This window comes from Episyrphus balteatus, chromosome 1 (genome assembly GCF_945859705.1).
Source record: "Episyrphus balteatus chromosome 1, idEpiBalt1.1, whole genome shotgun sequence".
NCBI classification, from domain to species: Eukaryota; Metazoa; Arthropoda; class Insecta; order Diptera; family Syrphidae; genus Episyrphus; species Episyrphus balteatus.
Window position 1 is genome coordinate 146,311,906 of NC_079134.1, and position 24,162 is coordinate 146,336,067.

Below are 24,162 nucleotides of genomic sequence, written 5' to 3' on the forward strand. Positions count from 1 at the left end.
GAAGTGTTTTTAGAAACATACATACAAAATTAAAAAAATACAATTCAAAATATAGTTGGCATGCTATTTGTTGTAATTGTAATTACACACTACTTAACGCCGTGTGTGAATTGGGTTAAATATTTAGCCGAGGTTTTTTTGACAATAAAAAACAAAAAATTTCAGCTGTCAAACATTTACCCTGCTCTGGGACCCGGTCAAATTTTTTTTCTTCAGAGGATAAATTGTTTGCAAAAGGATTAATGTATTTTTTTAATGAATAATCAAAAACTGAAAATAAAGAAAGAAAATTGGGAAAGTAATGCAACATCATGAGTGTGTATTAGGAAAAATCCATATTTTTCAATATATTTCACTTTAGCTGTGTTTTATTTTCATCGTGATCCAGATCAGATCATTGTTTTTATTAGCTTTACAACAAAAGCATGATTTTGTTTTGTTATTGTTTCGCAAATAAATACAAGATGTGCCCCAATTCTCACAGCTAAATAAAGCCCAAGATAAATTCTTTATTCAACAGACATAGATACAAATATCAAAAACTTATCCTCGGCTAAATATTTAACCAAATTAAAACTGAGATTTGAAAAAAATATCCCGTTTTCGTAAATTGATATTTAAAAAATACATATATTTTTCTTAGAGCCAATTTTTCAATCTCCTAATAAACAGTCAGTTAACTGTTCGACGAATAATGTTATTAGGCTCTTAAACAATCAGATAAAAACATTGAATTTTTCAATCAAGAATAATTTATTCTACAGAATAACAAAAAAAAAAATTGTCAAATTCAAAAATATTTAAAATTAAACGTCATTTTTATTCATGATTGTTTTTGTTTTCTTGTGTTCCACTGTATTTTTTTCAAAATTATTTCAAAGCAGCTTTGACAACTGACACAATAATTTTGTTGAGATTATTCCTTAGAATAATTTTAATTCGTCTCTGAAAGAAGCAGATAGTTTTATTCTTAGGAATAAGCTATATCTGCTTGTTGAAAAATTGATTTTTTCTCTATCCTTAGGAATAAGTACTAACTGACTGTTTAACTGACTATTGAAAAATTGGCCCTTAATCCAAAAAATAAATTTTTCTATATTAAATTTTTAATTAATACAATCAAAGCCTTTGTTAAAAAAAATATGTTGAAATTATTGAGGTTGTCATTTTAAACAAAGTTAGAAGTTAATAACCGTTCTACACTGTGTGAAACTTCAAACTAGTTAAAATAAACGGAAACCGCTTTGATTTAACTGTTTTTCGGAATGATTTTGCGTTGAAGACCATCATTTAAAATTTTTTTTTATTCAAAATGGAATCAACGTTGACCATACTTCATTTTACATTGCGATTGCAGTTGCATGTTTTTATAAAAATCGCAGGGACTGGTTTGGAGAAACTTACCTATATTTTTACAAAATTCTGTTGTACTGTACTAAAAGTACGAAAATAATTCTTTGCTGCCGGGAACAAAGGGATTATGTCAAAAAAATCAATGTTCGGATTTTATTGGACTTCAGTCAGTTTTTTTTCTCTTTCGTTTGGTCTTATCGCCATAGCTCTAGCGGATCTCCTTCCGTTAAAAATGATTCGGTACAAAGGGTTTAAGTCAGAAATTTTAATTTAATTTTTAAATAACAAAATTGATCCTAAGGCGTTAAGTCAAGAGGGAGACAGAAAACGAAAAACCATTTTTCTACAGTATTATATTATTTCAAAAAGAATTCTCACATTTGGTAACTATTCACATTGAAAATTTCAACTTTCTTTTATAAATTAAACTTTGTTATCAATGTAAAAAAGATTTTTCTTGACTCAACACCTTTGGACCAAGTTTATTTTTGAAGACTAAATGGCTCTAAAGTGTTAAGTCAAAAAAATGTATACTAAAAAGGATCTTATAGATGATGTTTCTGCATCATTACTTTTTCATAATAACAATATTCAGATTTACAAACAAAAATTGAAACTTCAATTTCATTTTTCTCAAAATTACCTTTTCTGACTTAACACCTTTGTAATCGGGGCCAAAGAAATCAGAAATGTTTTTCTTCCACAATCGTGTTTTGGATAGAACTCGCCTGGTGCGGTTTACTTAAAAAACTTTGAAGTTTCGATTTATCGATGTTTCCAAGAGCGATGTTTTCAGCATCATTATTTTTTTGCGGAAACATCAAAATATAAATGTTTTTTCTATAAAAAAGTACCGAGTAAAAATAGTATATTTATATGTTTAATTTGCATTTTAGAAATGTGATCTTTGAAAGCAAAAGCTTTAAAAAGAAAAAAAATACAAATTAAAAAAAAATGTGTGTAGGATGAAATAAATTTCCTCCACACAGGTTTGTTAAAAAGAAAAGTGTATTTCTTTATAAATCAATATATGAAATTAAGTTCTTGCGATTAGTTATGATAGATCGGTTGTGAATCGGGATACATGTAATCATGTAAAAGTTATTATATCATGGCAAATTATATGATATGATTTTCGGCTTTTAAACGTTCTCATTAAAAAAATGTGTAAGAAACCAAAAATTTTTTGCATGTCCTCATTATATTTACAACTAAAAACGACTTCTTGCTAATATACCCTACCCATGAATCATTTCCTTAAGCATAGTCAATAACAATAAAGAAACCCTTCATATGGTTTAAAAGCTTGTTTCCACCTTTTGCCTCATAGTTTTCTGTTTTTCACCTCAGGTTTTGGGGGGGGTCATGACCCCCACGACCCCCCCCCTAGATCCGCCACTGGCCCTAGATATAAATTCAGTAAAATAGAATCAATATTATCGATAGAAACTATTTTACATTAATATTAGTCATTTTTGTATCATTTTATATAATATGTAAGACAAGAAGTGAAGAGAAGAGAAATTATTCAGAAATCGCAAAAAACTGTGACGGTTTGTATGAAGGGTCATTTTATATAAGAAATAAGGCGTTTCAGCAGTTTCCATTGGAGGTGGAAAATTTAATGACCAGGCATTTTTTTAAATCAAAATAACATTTAATCAAAGGTTTTTTCTCATTAACAAATTCAAATAATAGGCACGCATCTAGGAAAATCTAGTTTCGGTTAGAAAAGTTTTCATTTAATTTTTATTGCATCTTATATTTACGGGAACGCTTCCCGGACATGTCCATTACTCAAAAGCTGGAATTCAAATGGCTTACAAACACATTGAGTTATTCTTTCCTTAACACCACTTATACACAATACTCTTTATAAATTTGTACATCTCTTAGAAAAAAATTAAATATTGTTATTTTTATACATTTATAAAAGTTGTCTGAAGAAAAATGAAGGATGGTACCAAAATTTCTTAAAGTGCTAATATTTTAATCATCTAACGTACAAATGTTGCTACATGCAGTTTTTAAAGTTAATATTATATAGATTTATCATTCCACACTTATTTGTATGGATAAATATATTAAACGTATGTTATAACTTATAAGTAAGTTTTAGTACATCGTGTGTTTTGGGGTATATTTAGATTAAAATTTTATTTTTTTGGTGGTGTTATGATCAAAAATCGAGGCCACCACAATATAATCTCAAAAATATTTCGTTTTACTTTGTGACATAAAAAATAAATTAAGGTCAAAACGCCATTTCCGAGAACGCTCTTTGAATCTGAATAAATAATGTGGTCTTAACACATTACATTTTTTTTGGGTATTTTTAATAAATATCCTATCTCAGTATGGTAATATAAATTTTTATCAAAAATCGTATCAAGAAACAAAATAAAAATTTACTTATGGCCTAGGTATTTCGGACATTCAAAAAAAATAATTTTTTTGTAGAAATTGGTCTCTGAGCCAAGAAATAAAGTTAAAAAAGTTTATTTTAGGCCTACTATCTTAATATAATGATACATCATTCACATTATGATACTATTTGTTTTGAAGAGATTACCACTTTTTCGAGAAAAGTTTTTCTAGTACCAATTTTTGGGGTTTTGCGTTAAATTGAAAAATAAACATTTTTGTGCTCTGCCCGTTCATGAACCGACAAATTATAGCTTAAGCGAACATTTGAGCATGAAATTTGCATCATAAAACAAAGTTGTTTTTTTTTAAGAATTCGGTCCTCAACAATGCTCCGACCCGGAAAGTTTTCGAATCCAACCCAGAGGGACGGCGCAGTAGATGAAGACCTCGTCTGAGGTGGCGCAACTAAGTGGAAGGGGACGCAGCGAGCTAAGGATAAAGTTGGCTGACGACGAAGCTTGTTGATTGAGGCCCAAATCCACAGCGGATTGTAGCCGCCTTTCGGCGCTGGTCACCCTAAGTAAGTAAGTCCTCGAAATTTCCCAACTCGATGATTTTGACCGATTCACTCCTCAAGTTATTCTATTGACCCATGTAATAAGGTCTTTTTTGAGAGGATTTCAATAAATTTTATTAATAGTTTGGACATTGTTTTTTTCTTATAAATAATTCAGGAAAAGGGCAATAATTGAATTTTCATCAGTAAAAAGTTTTTGTCTTCCTTTTTTGTAGGTGAAAAATTCATTTGTTTATGGTTTATAGGGAGAACCTATTCTATTGACCGGCAGTGTATTAATTAAATAATTAATTGCATTTGCAAACCTTCATCTATTAACATATTAGTATCACTTAAATGATTGTCATTTCCTTCATCTGGAAAATCATCTTCCATCACATCCATGACAGGTTTAATTTCTTGAAATGAACAATGAGCTTCTTCAATTTTTTCATAGAATTTGTGGAAATCTTCAACTGTTAACCAACATGAGGAGCATATTAATTTCGAATTGTCATCATCTTGATTTGGCTAAGAGGTAATTTATTCAATTAGTGATTTGGTCTTTTGTTATTATGAAGGCTTTTTAATCCTTACCTCGAACCAAAAATGTTTAGAAATAATAAATTTCATATCAAGTTTAAGACCTTGTTCTCCGAATATGTTAATTGGTTTGTCGGGTATTTTTAAACATAATATGCACTTCATTTTTTAACAATAAATTATAATTTTCTGGAGGAATTTGAATAACTTTGTGAAGGAAAACAACAAAAGGTTTTCTGGTAGTTCTTTAATTTTGTTGACAAATATACCGAATGACAGCTAAATTAAAAACAAAAACTAGACATACAAAAGTGATGCCAGGGGCCTATTTCATAGATAATACATTACATACATTGTATGATATTGACAGTTCTGATGTATTATTTTTGTTTCATAGAAAATTTGTATGAAGAACTGTCATACATCAGTGTATGAACGGAGAATCAACTGGAAGTATTCCAATGTTGTATGATACTGTTTCATAGAAATTTATCATACATTGTGATAATACACTTTGTGTGAATTTTTCATACATTTCATACAGCAAGTCATTTTGCTGTAAACAAAATTTTTTTACTTAATAGAAGTATAAAAATGGCAGTTTTGTGTTCATAATTTAATCATAAGGAATATGCACATAATATATTTTGTATTTTTGCAAAGAAAATAATAATTCATTGTCTTTTCTTGTTTTATTTTTTAATATCATGACACGCAAGGTTCTGTTACTTTTCGTTTTGGTTAGTCAGTAAAACAAATTTCCTACACTCCAACGAAACCTAACCTCACAATTCATTCAAACGAAATGTCAAAATAAATACATCAACTACAACAGAATAGATTTTATACATTACTTCCAATGAAATCTATTACCCCGTTTGTATGACCGATTTAAAGATCGAATTGAAACTGAATCGAAATTTCGATCCAGGTATATGGAAGTACCAGATCGAGGAATCGAATTGAAATAGAATCGAAAACACAATTTTTCTTTTAAATATATTTGCAGTAAAATAGAAAAATCTAACCAAAAACAAAGTGCAAGTAAAACTAGAAATCATAATACATACATACAGTAAAATTTGCAAATAAGAAGACAATCACACACAATTTCCACCATAAATTATATCTCGAGTATTCAATTCGTTTGGTATATATGCATATTTTCGATTCGATTCAGCTCCCCGAGTCGGATCGGATCGACAAATCCGGATTCAATTCGATTCAGGTATATATAGACCTAAATCCTGATTCAATTCGGATTCAAATCGCCATACAAACGGGGTATATGAAACAAAAAATTGTATGTAATGTATGAAAAAAATTTTAATGTATGATGTATGTAATGTATGTGATGTATCATCTATGAAATAGGGCCCAGGTTACTTAAAAAAAGTTCTTTCATTTTACAAAATAGAAAAGGATATCAACCACATAGGTAAAAGACTTTTTTCACTATAGCCCAAGTCAAGTGAGATAATTTCGCAGTTTATTTCATTTGAGCTATAAGAGAAAAAAGGCTTTTAGGATTTGTAATAAACTGAGCTTGATAAAGCATCAGCTCATCACTACAAAGATAGAGAATGGAAAAAGCGTGGGTCGCGCAAATTTCTCTGTGCCCTGAGCTACAGATGGTCAAAATTTATAAAAAATTTTGAAAAATAAATTTTTGATTTAAAAAAAAAAATATATGTACTTATTTCAAACATTTTTTTTGTGAATTTCATGAATTTTATCGAAATTTTGTTTTTACGTGTTGAATAGTGCCTACATGTATTCTTAAAAATGGCATAACAACTTTTTTTGAAAAATGTTAGAAATTTACAGCCCTATTTATAAACTCATCATAGAGAGTACATAGCATTATGTACTCTTTATAATGTATTTAAACAAAAAATTGTGATTTATAATATATATGCAACGTTTAATAAAGGTTGTATAAGCTAAACGCGTTTTGAGGTTGTTTAGAGCCTGAATAAGAATTTATTTTGCTTAAATGTCATTGGAACTTCACATAATTTTCAGAAAAATAAAACATAGCAATGATTTGTATATATATATTTTTTTTAATTGAAGAATGTATTTTTTGACAATTTGAAATCAACTAAAACAAAAAATAAGAAATTTGGAGATTTTTTCCTGATATAATTTCCTGATTTATGTATATATGTATGTAGGTATATTATATGACATTGAGAACTTTCACTCACATTTTTGTTTTTTTTTTTTTTTGTTTATTTTCGAATCAGATGGAATTATTTTATCGACAGATGGAGTTGTTTGTCGTTTTAAAAAGTACTTATTTTCTTTTTTAGTACTTATTTGGACACAAACCTAGCATAATTATAATGGCTAAGAAAATGTTTTAATAAATAGAAATTTATGAAACGTCGCATAGAGGCTACGTAAAACTTTATGTATTGTATAACTATGCAGCCGTTTAGAGCTGTTTAGCGAAATCTAATAAATAAGGCTGTTAGTATTTATAAAAAAAAATATTTTTTTTAAAAAACCGGCTCTAACGATTTTCAAATTTTGTTTTCTAAAAATTCCTTTTTAAGGCATACTTGGTTTTTGTGAAAAAAAGATAATTTAAAAGGGTGTTTATTTGAATTATAAAAACATAACTTATGAAATTCTTTAAAAAAATCAAATTATAAATTTTCCCTAGTTCTGTTCAATAAAAAAAACTAACATTAGCCGTATTAAGGGCTACATAGGTTACGGGGTTTGATATATGTATTATAAACAAATACAAGCTTACTTATGTGGAGCACTTAATGCGTTTGTGTATTATAGTGATTTGATTACCTATCTGAAAATCTCCTTTAAATTTTGCCAATTTTGTATTGTTAAAGAAGCTATCGATAAAGTTTTCATAAGGAAAACAAAATTTGTTTGGTCCATTACAACGCTTTGTAAGGGATTTTTTACCGCTGCGTAACTTTTTTTATCTCATTTCTTAAAAGACCATGCAAGCACCTTAAAATGGTCTTTTAAGAACCTTTTAAATTACACAAGTATTTATGAAAGGGTTTTGGCGCCGAGACTAAACTATACTTTTCCAAAGGGTTTCGATGTGCTGAACTCGAGTCCGAAATCAGAAATATTCGATCACATCTCGTTTTTGAAATATTACCGTTAAATCTATTTATATCTTTCTGATATCTTTTCTACTGTCCGAGATATCTTCAGTTTCTTGGGTTATTATGTTACCGACTTTTGGTCTATGTTAAGCTTAAATCCGGTATATAGGCGAAAATAAATTATCCATTCATTTAAGGGAGTGTAGTACCTATGTACATTTCGTTATTTTTGTAGTTTTCTATTATTAAATTGTTTCAAATTAGAAAATTAAACAATTTAGATTTATTGTTTAATTTCAAAGTGAAGTAATTAGCTCAAAGCCAAACAACTTGGATTATTTATTTTTTTTTAAGTATTCCCGATTTTATTTAGAAAATTATGAAATGTATCAATTTTTGCTGCAATATCTCAGTGCGAGAAAAAAGTCCATTTCTCAATAATTTTTTTTATATAAAATTGTACAAAATAATTATTTGTATAAACTTAAGTTAAACTTAGATTAAACTTTATATCTTCAAAAAATGTCTTGCTCGCTAACGTTCGCAATTTATATCAACCAACTTATCACACTTTGAATCTATTGAAACTAGAGATGCCACAGAATACTACCATTTTATATTCAGTACATTTTTAAATTCGTTTACGGAAAGCAGAGCTATCTTAAAATTGCTTCAAAAGGACATTGGCAAGTTTTTCGTTTCGACACAGTTCTAATGACCATTTGCTTTAGCGGAATTAATAATCGACTGCAGTTATAATACTAAAGTAGGTATTGTGATGCCAAACAAAAATTTTTGTTCGGTCTGAGCTGTTTTAAAAATAAATTGCATTATTTTTAAAATTCAATATTTAATCTAAAAAAAGTTTCAACTTCGCCTCTAGGGAATCACCAAAAATGTTTTACTAGAAGATTTAAATTAATCCATTCGAACTCAACATAGAAACAGACATACACACAAACAGACAGACCGACAAAATTGCGTATGCCATCTTATTGCGTATGTCCTAATGACAAATAGGTACATACTTTCGAACTCTTAAAAGTAAAAAATTAAACTTACCGTAAGTTCGCTGGCTGACTGTATAACCTAAAATTGAAAACGCTCCAATTTTCTTAATTGTATTGGCTCATATTTATAGACAAAAGACCGACTTCTTAATATTTTTTTGATCGAAAAAAGCTGCTTTTTAAACATGTATTGTAAGAAAATCTTTTTGGCAAATCCAAAAAAATCACAATTTTTTCTAAAAAACATTTACCTTTTCCCTTTTTGTTTCTCAAGCACATTTTTGCATTAAAAAATGCTTGGGAAAAGTAGTTTTGTTTTTTTATAAAATTGAATGCTTAATTTACAGAGCTTAAACACTTTCAGCCTTATTTATTAGATTTCACTAAACAGCTCTAAACGGCTAAATAGTTATACAATGAATAATGTTTTATGTAGCCTTTATGCAACGTTACATAAATTTCTATTCATAAAATATTTTTTTAGCAATTATAGTTATACTAGGTTTGTGTTCAAATAAGTACTAAAAATGAAAAATCTGTCGATAAAATAACTCCATCTGATTTGAAAATAAACAAAAAAACAAAAACGTGAGCGAAAGTTCTTGATGTCATATAAAGAAGAAAATCTAAAAAAAAAACACATTTCATTTGTTTTTCTTGCTTACAAATTGTTCACATGCTCCAAAAAAATTACATCAATTAAAAAGAAACATGCATAAATCATTTTTTCTATTTAAAAAGAAAAAGATGAAAAGAAAACCCACATTTGTATATGTACATATGTAGGTACTGCAGCCAAAAGTTCTCACATCTTATATCAGGAAAAAATCTCGAAGAAACACAATTTCTTATATTTTGTTTCAGTTGATTACAAAATTATAAATATAATTCAAAAAATAAATACTTCAATGACATAAAAAAAATATAAATGATTTCTGTGTTTTCTTTTTCTGAAAATTATTTGATGTTCAAATGACATTTAAGCAAAATATATTCTTATTCAAGCTCTAAACAACCTAAAAACGCGTTTAGCTTATACAAGCTCTATTAAACGTTGCATAAAGTTTATAAATGACAATTTTCTCTTTAAAGACATTATAAAGAGTAAATAATGCTATGTACTGTCTATGATGAGTTTATAAATAGGGCTGTTTTAACCTTAAACTAAATTTATAATTGTTTTTATTTGATTTACTTTGTTAAGGGGTTATATCTAGTTGTAAGTGCGAAAAAACGTTCTTTTTTGCGGATTTTTTGTGAAGAGGCATTTCATTATACAAAAATAAAGAATACATGTACATATAGCAAATTTAATGTATAAAAATAATTCGCTGTGTATTTAGAAAAATATTGGGTTCCGTTATTTTTGTAGTAGATCTCCTAGACGACCTCCAAAAAAAGCTGTCTGGCGGTGAGCAAGATATCTCTGATACAAATCACCCAAAATTGAAAAATCCAAAATATTCATTTCCAGGATAGACAAATGCAGGTAATGAACGAAGGAATAGTAAAAATTTTGATTTTTGACAAAATGGCGGCTTCTCAAAGACAAAAATCGTTTTTTTCACGAAAATTTACACTTTAAAATGGCATAAAAAATCCAATTATTGTCAAAAACCTTTTTCCTTCGTTCATTACCTGACAAAAGTATCAAAGAAAATTCAGTAAAAATTTCAAGCCGATCGGTCCAGCCGTTCCGGAGTAATCGTGCTCACCGCCAGACACATTTTTTTTGGAGGTCGTCTAGGAGATCTACTACAAAAATAACGGAACCCAATATTTTTTTAAATACACAGCGAATTCTTTTTATACATTAAATTTGCTATAGGGATATGTATTCCTTAGGTTTATATAATTAAATGCCTCTTTACAAAAAATCCACAAAAAAGAAGGTTTTTTTTTGCACTTACAACTAGATATAACCCCTTAATCTCTTTCTTCATCGGTTTTCCCTTTGTCCTTTTTGATGTATAAATATCTACAAAAGGGATATTTTCCACGATCTCCAATTAGACCCGGTTTTAAATTCATAAATCCTTTTAAGATCATAAGTTACCAAGACTATCGTTATAATTCCTATTTTATTCTCCCATTTATACCCTCCATGTATGGTTTATTTTTTTAAAGTCAGAGATCAGAAACAAAGTCAAGAGTATTTTCGAAATGTCAAATGATAATCTCATATGATACTGATAAGATTAACAGTTCCTTAATACCGTTTTCATTTAATATACGTGTAAACCCCTTGGAAAATTAGTCCAATCAAATATTGAAGGAACAAATTTTTTACAGGGCATTATATCCTTTCCTTTTTGGTTCTTATTTCTAAAATCAATTTTAACTTTAAAATAAAATTAACATTAGGTACATACCTTAAGTCTCATAGCTCTTTTAAAAGCTTTCTCACACAACGTACACTTGTACCGTGGTTCAACAGTATGCATATAAGTAACATGACGATGCAATGCAGCTTTAGTCGATGATTGTAATCCACAATAACTACAAATATATTTCTTATCATCTTTGGGATGTATTGACTTTTTATGCCGTCGCAGACCATCTTTGGTAGCTAGCCTAGCGCCGCATATTTCACATGGAAATGATTCTTTTTCTGCATTTGTATGATCGAATTGATGACGACGCAAAGTCGGTTGATCTTTACAACCTTTGCCACATAATTCACAAACGAAATTAGTGCAGCCTGACCTATGGGCATCGTAAATGTGTTGTTTTAGGGAAAATTTCGAAGCAAATCTGGAACCAAGAATATACATTTAAGAAAAAATGTAATTAATATAGATAACCAATCAACTTTCATATGAGTAAATTATATAATAATCATGAAGAAAATGAACAACAAATGAGATTTCAATGGGTTATCATTATTTGACCTGTTTTTTTTTTTTTTTTTAATTATAAATGAATCTTTGAGAAGAGGCATTTTTCCTGACCGTTGTAGTTGCAATCGAGAAAGTGAAAAAAAACGACAAATCCTGCAGAATTTCGTCCACTCAATATGCTTTTGAAGGAAAGTAAAATATCAGAAAAACTTGTACATAAACAGTTACAAAATTATATGAAAGCTAACCATTTTATTTCGGAATATCAATCTGGATTTAGGCAATACCACAGCTGTGAAAATCTTCTCAATCTGGTATTATCGCAATGGAAAATTGATGTTCATGAAAAAAAAGTAATTGCTGTAGTTTTTCTGGGCTTATAAAGGGCCTTTGAGACTATTGACCGTGATTTATTGGTACAGAAGTTGAAAAAGCATGGTTTGGATGGAGCGGAACTGGAATAGTTCCAAAGTTACTTATCCAACAGAACACAAAGAACAAAAGTAGCGAATGAATATTTGGAGGTTTTTTTCAGTAAAACTGGGAGTACCTCAAGGAGCTGTGTAGGGAACACTACATCATTAATATAAGCGACTTTGAGAATGTATTACTTCACTCCAATGAAACTAATGATATGTTGCTATACATGTTTTACCGAAAGTACTGCAGAAGAGTGCATCGATCTTTTAAATGCTGATTAAAAGATAGTGGAAAGGTATTTCAAAATGAATATGAATAAATTGAAGCTAAATACAAACAAAACAAAAAAAATTTAGTCCAGTGCATTTATTATTTGACCCCACCGGTTTGTACCATTTTCAAATTTTTTTGCTCATTCGATAGAGAATTGGCTGAATATCATTACCCTGATTTTTCGCACTCGTGAAATTCACCTTTCGGCCGCAATCTTGGATTCCAGTTTTTATTTAATATCTCGATTTCTATTTATCCTACATACAAGTTGTGTACACAAAAAAAATTGTAGAAAATTAAATTTCGCATCTTTTATGTTAAGAACACTTTTTCGATATTCTGAATATTAAAAAAGTAACAAGCCAAAAAAGTCAAACAAAACGAAAAAAAATGACAATTTTAAAGTTTTGATCACTTTTTTATCAAAATTATGAAAAAAACTTCCGAAAAAAAAAATTGTTACTCACTAATTATTTAAAAAAAAATTTAAGAAAAAAGTAAAGATAAAACACTAACAAAAAAGTGCATTTTTAACAAAGAAAAGGATCTATAACTCTATATAAAAAAAGTTGTATAGCAGAGTTGTAGAGAATTTTAAGGTTAACAATCTTTTCTCGGAAAGTTTTTTCATAATTTTGATAAAAATTGTCATTTTTTTCGTTTTTTGACTTTTTTGGCTTCTTTTTTAAATATTCATTTAATAGTATTAAAAAAAAGCTTATGTTATAACACTGGTCTGCAAAATTTATCTTTTTTTTCTCCTTCAAATAATTTTTTGAAATTATGATAGATTTAACTTTCCTGAATCTAAATCTGGTTTCAGAAAATTTCTAGCACGTTCCATTTTTTTTAAAATAATTTTTGAAAAATATGTTCGGTGTACAAAAATAAAATTATTATTTGTATTCAGCTCACCTACCATATTACACCAAATTTGTTGTATTTATTAATTAAAGATTACACACATTTCAAGATACTAATTGACAAAAACAGCAATACTATTGAAATCCTGCAGTTTTTAGTTAATCCCACAAGAACAAAAACATCTTAATTAAGGGAAATGTGAAATCTCAACGCCTGTTATATTAAAAAAGTCAGATATGTAAACAAAACTAAAATAAAATCGTTGTTCTTTATTCTAATTTTTCGTCGACCTCAAGCCCACGTAGGAGTAACAATTATTTATAAAAAAAGGTCACGAAGATAAAATAAAATCTGTAATTTAATATGATATTTTTCTACTTAGAAATATCTTATTTGTGATAAACCATTCCATGAGTTGCCTTGTAAAGCTTTAGATTTGTTTGTCCTAGGAACAAAAGTATACTTTTCTTATGGTTGCTGAGTTTGAATCCGAAGTCAAAAAATTCTATCACGTCAGGATTTTGAGATATACGCATTAAAAAATGACAAAATCGATTTTTTTTAGAGAATCTCAAAAAAACTATATAGATATCTCAAAAGCGAGAGCTGACCGAATTTTTTTTAATTTGGCTTCAAAATCAGCACACTAATATCTATTAGCAAAGTATACTTTTGTTCTTGGGAGAATGAAATATGAATCTTTAAAGATAATTTTCTTTATGCAGGTGGCAATGGTGCAGTGGATGTAGTGCTTGACTGCTAACCTGAAGGTGTGGGTTCGAGCCCTATCCCAGGCAGCTTGGAAGCCACTCGTGGGATTATATGAGATAATAATCATCTTATTTTTAATTCACTGTACCAACAAAAAAATTTTTCCTATTTTTCTATTCCTTCTATCTAGTGCCGTGCAGTATGTATTAAAAAAAAGACCTTAGGTAATTTATGCTAAACCTGCTAAACTTACTTAAATTTAGATATGTCGGAGAAGAAAAGAGATATTGAGAAACTGAATTTGAAAGAAAAAAAGTTCTTTTATAAACCGTAACTAATTTAGTTAAAAAAGATTACATTTTGCCAAAATATTGCTTCGAAAACAGCAACAAAATGTTTTTTTTTTTAGATTTTCTAACGGGAATATCTAAAAAAACGTGACGTGCTGGGGCAATTCTGACTTTGAATTCGGAATCAGCATACAAAAATACTAGTTTTATTAAAAGGAGGATTTCTTTACAGATCAGTATAATTAACAAAATTTAATAAATTAGTTTTTCTTTTTCATAAAATTTAAGTAAAAAACTGTAGCTGAAGCTAAATAAATAATCAAATAAAAAAAAAAGAAAGGGAAAAGTTAATTACAAGAAAAATCTACTTACAACTTGTCACACTGCGAACATTCAACTGTCCTCTCCGAGTAATCAACATGAACATCCTTATGCCGATCAAGATTGACTTTCCGATGAAAACTCTTATCACACCCAGGACATTGATAAATAAGTTTCTTATTATGCGTCTTCTGATGTTCAATCAAAGTCTTTCGTCCAGTTAGAACTTTTGAACAGAGACTACAGGTAAAGTAATTAGGTAACTTATGAAGTAGAATATGATCAGCCAAAGCAGCTCGCAGGTAAAAGTTCTTCCCACAACAAGTAACATAAGCTTTCTCAGGTTCGTGGTATTTTTGGAAATGAGACCGAAGAGCTGTAAAGCTAACCATGTGCTCCAGGCACAAGTCACACGACAGTTCCATATTTTTATTTATAAATTTGTCAAATTCTTCATGACTTATTCGTTTATCGGTGGTTTCTTGGCTATAACAAGTGGCAAGCCATATACCATCTTTAATATGAAAGACAACTTCTTCAGATTTAGTATTTTTGAATTTGGAGACTTTTGGCTTTTTTGTGGCTTCTTTTTTATATCGAGTAGATAATTGAGAAATTGGAATTTCTGACTCTGAATCAGATTTGTCAGATGTCTTTTCTTCAATTTCTATTTTTGTATTCAGAGGATCGTCGGGAATGTCAATTTGGTCAAATTTTAAAGGTAAGTCGTTTGAGTCCTCATTGACTTCAACCTTTATTCGACTATTTAGGAAGTTAATGTCTTCCTCTGAATCCTCATTCATAGGATCAAAATCCATCTTTTTATCAGTTTCTTTTGACTGATTTGAATTTTGTCGAAAAAAACGATGAGCTTTTTCTATGTCTTTGTAAAATTTATTAAATGAATCAAGGGAATTCCAACATTGAGAACATATTGAATTGGAATTAAAATCGTCAGCACATGGCTAGAGTTTAAATTGATATAGTTTTTGTATTGTTTTTAGTTGGATTATAAATAGAATCAGTTGGTAGCTTACCTGTAACCAAAAATGTTTTGAAATAACATCAGCGATATCAGAACTGATGCCAGTTTCTCCAAATATTTCAATTGGTTTATTTGGAGGTTTCAAACACAAAATGCAGAGCATTTTTTTTATTTTTAAACGTTGTTTTCAAGAATTCTGAAAATATCTTTTGGAAAATGGAATAAGTAGACTGCTAGGCAGCTAGGCTAGATTTTTGTTTATAGACAACAGAGAGACAAAAACATCATTTGAAGTAAAACATCTGTTTTAACAAAACACACAAAACGAAAAAAAACAACGACGAAAAAAAGTGATACCAAAATACATATTTTTAAATTATAGAAATAAATTTAAGTGGGACACATATTAAAACGTACTAATGGCTACTTTTCATGAGACGATTTATTCCGTGCGGCGAAGCTTTTTAAAAACTGACGCACGTCACTTGTTGAAAACTTATCGCGCGTCACTTTTTGATTAAATACGTCAGTTTTCATAAAAGTGACGCCTGGCAATTTTCACAAAAATAACGCGCGTCAGTTTTCATAAAAGTGACGCCCGTCAGTTTTCACAAAAGTGACGCCTGGCAATTTTCACAAAATTGACGCTCTTCAGTTTTCATAAAAGTGACGCGCATCAGTTTTCATAAAAGTGACGCCCGGCAATTTTCACAAAAGTGACGCACGTCAGTTTTCATAAAGTGACGTGCGTCTTTTTTCATAAAAGTGATGCCCGTCAGTTTTCACAAAAGTGACGCCTGGCAATTTTCACAAATGTGACGCTCTTCAGTTTTCATAAAAGTGACGAGCGTCAGTTTTCATAAAAGTAACGGGCGTCAGTTTTTATAAAAGTGACGCGTCACTTTATGAAAAGTGACGCGTCACTTTTCATAGAAGTGACGCCTGTCAGTTTTCACAAAAGTGACGCGAGTCATTTTTCACAAAAGTGACGCGCGTCATTTTTCACAAAAGTGACGCGCTTCACTTTTCATTAAAGTGACGCCCGGCAATTTTCACAAAAGTGACGCGCGTCATTTTTCAAAAAGTCAAAAATATTATTTTTGGATTATTTAAAAAAAATTTAATTTTTATTTGTTTTTGAAAAATCAATTTTTTCAAAATGGACCTATGAATTCTTTCAAAATTTAATTTTTATTTTTTAGTTACTTACTAATGGAACATAAATTGTTTTCTTGATTTTTGTTTTGTTTTTTTGAAAGCTTGTAAATGAAAAAGGATTTTTTAACAAAGCCCCCACAATTTTTGATTTTTTTTTAAAGATATTCTTTCTTTTTGAATTTTGCATTTACTTCGGTGAATACAAAAAAGTTGGCACATATAATTTTTATATGTATTTCTTTTGCAAGGCTTTTTCTTAAAGCTATATTGTCTAGTCTAGACTGTGGACTTTTATACCTTTACTATGTAAAAAAAAAATACCTTAAAAAAAGGTTCTAACTGTTCCTACTACGTTGTTGCATTTCAAAAAATTACCCAACAAACAAACATCCTGGGAAAATAAATAAAATGAGATGAGACCAACAATTCCCAATCCTGCGCATCAGGTATTTTTTTCGGTCGGTTTTCATTTTTGTTTGTTTGCATCAAAATAGTATTTTCATTATTTTGTTTGTTTCCTTTGAAGAATTTCAATTTCAATTTACTCCCAAAATTTCTCCACAATATTGAAAACCAAAGTAGATATAGAAAGTCATAAAAACTAACAACAGCTGACACTATGCAAGTTGACCTAGTTTAAAAAAAGGGTAACTTTAAACACTAAACTAGCACAACACACAGGCATAATATAGTAAGGAATATGGCCGGGTTAAGATAGGTCATGGATTGTCCTTTTTTTGATGTTCGAAACGCACGTGCTTTTATCAATGCCATGTGTTCGTATTGGAGTTGAACTCAAATTTTTTCACAGGGAAAATACTCCAGAGAATATAGTAAAATTGGGTATACAAATAAAATTAGCTCAAGAGTTGAGATGGTTTTTATATATTAGAATGAGTTTAAATTAGTTTGAGTTGTATTTCGGGGTATGAGACTTGAAATGGGTTTGAAATAGGGTTGTGATTTGAGGAAATTAAAAATAGCTTCTATAACTTATTTGAAAGCTAATAACATAAAAGTGAATAACTTAGGATCGAATATAATGAAGGATTTTGAAAAATGCAATTATTTAATAGGGTAAATAGGGGTAAAACAAAATTGCAAAAAAGTGGCTATTTTCTGAACGCAACGTTGTAGAAAGTTGATATTTTTTTTAAACCGATAGATAAATTTATTGTAATGCTAACAAAGGTATTGAAACAATTCTAGAAAATTGCAAATCTAAGTTGGAAATAGTTTTTTTTTTAAACTTAAATATGTGGTAGATCTTTGAGAAAGTAGTGAATATAAATAGGGGAAATTTTTTTTGGAAATTTGAAAAATGCCATTCAGAATGAAAAAAAAGGGGTCTGATACGGATATTTTTTTAAGTCTCTAAATTACGAAATATACATTTTTGAAAAACACCTACTTTTTTAGGGGTATGTTGGGTGTTTTTTTATTTTTAGTTCAAATAATCTCAAACTGAAAGGACATTTAGGTTATGTTATGACCATGTGCCAGGTAAGTATTCTGAAATGATTTTTGACTCGATAACGGGAAAAACAGTGTGGAAAGCACAGTAATATCAGTTTGAAATTTCGACATGGTTGACTTTAAGAAATTCTAACTTTTTTTGAGGCATTGTAGAAATATGATTGAAGCGTTATATAAAAGGTGAAATAATAAGCTTTCAGATTAAAAATTGGATTTAATGGTGTTAGAAGAAAATTTTTTTGATTTTTTCACTTTTTTCATGAAAAATGATTATTTTCAATAAATTATATTTCAATGTATTTTACGTATTGTAAAAATTTAAATATTTACATTTGACTTTATTCTTTAGAATTAATATCAAACTTTTTAATGGTGTAATTTTTTTGTAGACTTTTCATTTTCATATAAAAAAATTGATAAAATGAGAAAAGAAAAAAAAGTTATTTTTTTTTTTAGCTTTTTCTTGTAAATTATGATTGGATTCAAAAAGTTATTCCGTTTTTGTACAAAACATACAGATAGAAATATGTAAGGTCTTAATCTTTAGCTGAAGTATTTAACTACATACAAGAATTATTATCTTATACTTACATTTTTTTTACAAAAAAGTTGACAAATAAATAATTTTTAGATCATTTATTTTTTTTTTTACAAAAGCACAAAGCATTTTAAAGATAATAAATAACACTGGTTAACAAAATTAAACTTTTTTTTGTTGCCGAAACAAAAATATTTTTTTTTGAAGGTTTTCGGTGTGCTGAACTCGAATCCGAAGTCAAAAAAAATTAATCAGCTCCCGTTAGAGTATGCAGTACTTCGGACCTTATTCTTTTATATAAGGAAAATTGTTTGAGCATATTTAGTAACGGTTTTTATAAGAACTATTTGTCACCTTTTTAAATCAGTTTAAATCTTTCCGATATCTTTTTTATTGCCCGAGATATCCTCAGTTGTTTGGTATTTTTATAAATTTGATAACGTCATTATCTCCTTTATGATATATGAAGAAAAACCCACTTACTTAATTTTAAGATATCTCGGGCAATACAAAAGATATTGAAAAGATTTAAACAGGTATCGAAAGATGAAAAACAGTTCTTATAGAAACCGTTACTAAATATTCTCAAACAATTTTCCTTATACAAAAGAATAAATTCCGAAGAAATCAAAAATACGTTTTTTTGCATTTTCTAACGGTAATATCTCAAAAACGGGAGCTGATTAGTTGTTTCTGACTTCGGATTTGATTTCAACACACTGAAAACCTTCAGAAAAGTATATTTTTGTTTCGGCAACAAAACCCTTGTAAACCAGTGTAATAGTTTTTGAGTTAAATTAAAATTATATCAAATGCATTTGAAGTTAAAAAAAAAATATTTAATGCAAATAAAAAAAAAAATTTAATTGAAAAAACAATATTTTTTGCAACTGAAAAAAATTTGCATTAAGAAAAAAATTTTATTGCATCTGAAAAATATTTGCATTGAAAAAAATTTGATTGTAAAAAATTTTCTGCATTAAAAAAAAATTCAATTCAAAATGCATGCATTAAATATATATTTTTTTAATATTCGTCAAATTTATTACAATTTTGACTGTTTGAGATTTGACCATAAATTTGGTTCAATGTTATAATTGTGGCCAAATAGTCAAAATTGTAAGAAATTCGACTAACATTAAAAAAGAAATATTTAATTCACACATTTTGTATTGAATTTTTTTCAATGCAGAAAGTTTTTTATTTGCAATAAATTTATTTTTAAATGCAAATATTTTTCAGTTGCAATAACATTTTTTTCAATGAAAAATATTTTTAGTTGCAATTAATATTTTTTTTTAATGCAAATATGTATTTTTCAGTTGCAATAAAATCTTTTTTAACTCAAATTTTTTTTTCAATGCAGAAAGTATTTTATTTGCAATAATTTTTTTTAAATGCAAAATATTTTTATTTGGAATAAATATTTTTTTTTTTCAATACAATATTTTTTATTTGCAATAATTTTTGTTTTAATTTGTAATGGAAAAGGAATGCATTAAAAATAATGATTTTTTTACAACCCTGCTTCGGATTCGAGTTTAAAAAACCGAAAACCTTTTAAAAAATAAAATTTAGTTTCGGCAACATAAAAAAAGTATAGTCTTGTAAACTATAGTGTTATAGTTTTGCCTTTAGGCCAGCGGCGCACATAAATCTGCCTGACTAAAAAAGAAATCACTTCTCAACTCCAAATTTTGCAAAAAAGTTAAATGAGCGGGTTTTGGAGGTAAATCCCCTATGTGCGGCGTTAGCAACACCCAATAGCTGCTGTTGTCCCTTTTTGTTCCCTAACCACACACCACATCATTAAACCTGCAATCCCTTGAGACCTAAGATCAAGTTTGTAAGAGTTCTACATTTTAAAATATAACTTTAAACTAATAGACCAGGGTCGATAATTTTTGAAACCAAAAAAAATCATAGTAGAATGAAACCCATTGGAAAAGGAGGTGAATATGATGAAAATTAAAGGAAAAATAAATTACGGGTGAGCCGAGTTCGGGAAGTGGGTGGGTTGAGTTTTTAATGGTAAAAAATGGTATATCTCGATTTCCCGCAAAACTACAAGTCCTATAGAAAAAAGTTGTACGGCAAAGTTGTAGGTAATAAAATGATCTACAACTTTTGTATCAACAATTTTTTCACATAACCTCAAAATTTATTTGAAAAATTCAAAAAACCGAGTTTTTGGTTTTTTATTTTTATCTTTTTCAAAAACAAAAATTTTTCTACGAAATTTGGTGAAAACATACCTTATTATGTCCCAAATACACTGTAATTTATTTGATTTAAAATATTAATTTGTTCACCGTATTTTGACTTATTACCAAAAAAACACCCTAATTTTCAATCGAAAATTCACGTGTCAAAATATCAGATTTTTTCAAAAAGTCAGTGAGCATGACGTTCGTTAAAATGTCTATTTTCTGATGGTGTAAAAAAATTTTACATTAGTATACTATAGAACATGTTCTAGTAAAATTCAAAAAATGAAAAAGCTTGAATTCGAAAATTTTTTTTATCATTGTTTACAATTTTGGCCTATTTATTCAAATTTACACTTTAATTACTCAAAAAACGTAAGATTAATCAATGTTACATGAAATCTTACGTTTTTTGAGTAATTAAAGTGTAAATTTGAATAAATAGGCCAAAATTGTAAACAATGATAAAAATTTTTTTTCGAATTCAAGCTTTTTTCATTTTTTGAATTTAACTAGAACATGTTCTATAGTATACTAATGTAAAATTTTTTTTACACCATCAGAAAATAGACATTTTAACGAACGTCATGCTCACTGACTTTTTGAAAAAAGCTCATATTTTGACACGTGAATTTTCGATTGAAATTAGGGTGTTTTTTTTGGTAATAAGTCAAAATAAGGTGAACAAATTAATATTTTAAATCAAATAAATTACAGTGTATTTGGGACATAATAAGGTAAGTTTTCACCAAATTTCGTAGAAAAATTTTTGTTTTTGAAAAAGATAAAAATAAAAAACCAAAAACTCGGTTTTTTGAATTTTTCAAATAAATTTTGAGGTTATGTGAAAAAATTGTTGATACAAAAGTTGTAGATCATTTTATTACCTACAACTTTGCCATACAACTTTTTTCTATAGGACTTGTAGTTTTGCGGGAAATCGAGATATACCATTTTTTACCATTAAAAACTCAACCCACCCACTTCCCGAACTCGGCTCGCCCGTAATTTATTTTTCCTTTCATTCTTATCATATTTCCCTCCTTTTCCAATGGGTTTCATCCTACTATGATTTTTTTGTACTTTTTAATGTTTTTGAAGGCATCGGCATTGGTCTATATGGTCTGATACTTTTAAATGTTCAGAAAGCGTTTGGGATAATGGTTTAATATATGTGCATAAAATGATAATTTTAAATTTTTAAAGATGCAACGACAAATTAATTCAAAGTTTCTTGAAGAAGAAATTTTGTATTTTGTTTCTCTTAACAGGAGCAGGTCTGAAAAACTTTGAATGGCGGGAGCAGAAGTGTCTCAAGGATCTGTGGTAGGGCCCATTCTCTTTATATCGCATTTCTACACCTAGTTTTACAAATATAACAAATAAAAATATATCATAAAAGTTATTTAAGTGGTGCTCTAATGCGTCTGTTTCTTTTTTTTTCAACTGACTGTCTTTTTTGTGTTATCTTGCATAAAATTCGTTACCTAGCAATTATTTTTCTAAGTTCATTCGTTGTACCCAATTTTCTTCATTTATTTATTTTAAAGGTCAGAGTTAAAGCTTTAAAACATTTGACACTCAGATGATTGATTACATATCTAATCATAATCCTTTTGAATTTCTTTTTATGTTATCAAATAAATTAAATCAGATTCGAATATCCTTTGTTACTGCTACTTGTTGTGTGTGTGTGTGTGTGTGTGTTTATAAATATGTTTGTATATAGGCATAAAAGAAGTGTAATCAATCACACCTTTTAAAAGGTCAAACAGTTTTAATATCCTCGAGTGATTCTTAAGAAATTTATTTACACCACATACATTATCAATATCTTAACAAAGTTTTAAAGACAGACATTTTTTTAAATCGTATTGAACTTTAAAGAGTATAAAACACCCCCAATATCCTCATACCTACTCACCCTTAAATATCAACGTGATATTTCTTAAGGAATTCATCTTCAGCTTCAGGTCACTCAATCGATATATACCTACATATTGAACATTTAAGTTGTGTATATCTAACCTACACCAGTTTAAGAGTCGAAGTCGTAATAAGGAGAATGCACGAATTTTCCACTTCAAGGTCTATTGAATTATGTGTGCTTTTTAGAGGACGCACAATTCGATGCGATTTGTTCAAGTGGGTAAACTCCATCGTGTGTGGCATTTTTAATGGCATGTTTTCCTGTCAATGAGATGTTTGGTGATGCTTAGAAGTTTATCGGTATAATATGTGGAAAACGGTGTATATTGCATTTGACCATTTTTCCTAAGGAAGTCTTCCTACAGAAACTATAGAGACTGATTTTGAATGAAATGGAGCAAATAAAGTTCAATAACTGGATTTCACATTCTTGATCTTATAATTTCAGCATCTTAAAGATATTTTGGACTAAGAATTAAAAAAAAAAAAAAAAAAAACAAATAATAATAAAAATAGAAAAAAAATTGTTAGACTTTAAGTTTGAAAATACTTAAAGAAGATATTTATTAGATAACATACAAGATACAAGATGGAACAAATCTATAAAACCTTTTAAAAAATAGATAGCAATTAGCAAAAAAAAATTATAGGTACATAATTCAAAAGATTTCGCACTCGAAAACTCGATTTTGAGAAGTGTTACGAAATAAAATCAAATTGAACAACCATATTTGACATATACAAAAACTAAGAATTTTTCGCCAATACTTTTATTTAGGTATCGTGTCCTTCTTCAAAAACGAAAAATAGAGCTAAGTTTTCCAAATGAGGTGCTGATTGTTGTGTTTGACGTGCTCTTGATTTTTTATTACACTAGCTCGATAACGAAAGCTTTTCATAACTTACCAAAGAAACCTTTTTTTGATAATTAGAAGAATTCTTTTTATAAATAAAATTAAAAAAAAGAACAGTCTTTAAGATTTAACTACATATTTAGAAATAAAAATCAGATAAAGTACATTGTTTTCCAATTTTTAATAAAATATTAAGTTAAAAGAATGATTCAAAATAAAGTTTTCTTTTCAAAATTTCACGAGAACTGGATTAAATCGAGAAGTGATGGAGAATTTAACAAATTCTGACAAGCGGTCTTTCTCCGTTTTCAGCTGCGACTATTAATTTTGGAAACTTTCAAACTTTTTCAAAAAAGAAATGATACATTTAAACAAAATTCG

At 28.6% G+C, this 24,162-nt stretch overlaps 2 protein-coding genes across 2 annotated transcripts in view; both read right to left on the bottom strand.

Annotated features, from left to right (window-relative positions):
• Window positions 1-5,069, bottom strand: part of LOC129907328 (zinc finger protein 91-like) — a 75,667-nt gene extending 70,598 nt beyond the window's left edge. Inside the window, exons 1-2 of the mRNA XM_055983471.1 lie at window positions 4,874-5,069; window positions 4,603-4,807 (exon numbers count right to left, since the gene is read on the bottom strand). Of these exons, the coding sequence (XP_055839446.1) occupies window positions 4,603-4,807; window positions 4,874-4,984 (316 nt within the window). The 5' untranslated portion in view covers window positions 4,985-5,069. The remainder of the gene's footprint in view (window positions 1-4,602; window positions 4,808-4,873) is intronic.
• Window positions 5,070-11,234: 6,165 nt separating this feature from the next.
• Window positions 11,235-15,782, bottom strand: LOC129911222 (gastrula zinc finger protein XlCGF26.1-like). Its single transcript, XM_055988950.1, has 4 exons — window positions 15,672-15,782; window positions 14,686-15,599; window positions 11,288-11,669; window positions 11,235-11,240 (listed from the first exon to the last, which is right to left on the bottom strand). Exons 1-4 carry the CDS (start codon window positions 15,780-15,782, stop codon window positions 11,235-11,237), a joined length of 1,413 nt encoding a protein of 470 aa, XP_055844925.1.
• Window positions 15,783-24,162: the final 8,380 nt, after the last annotated feature.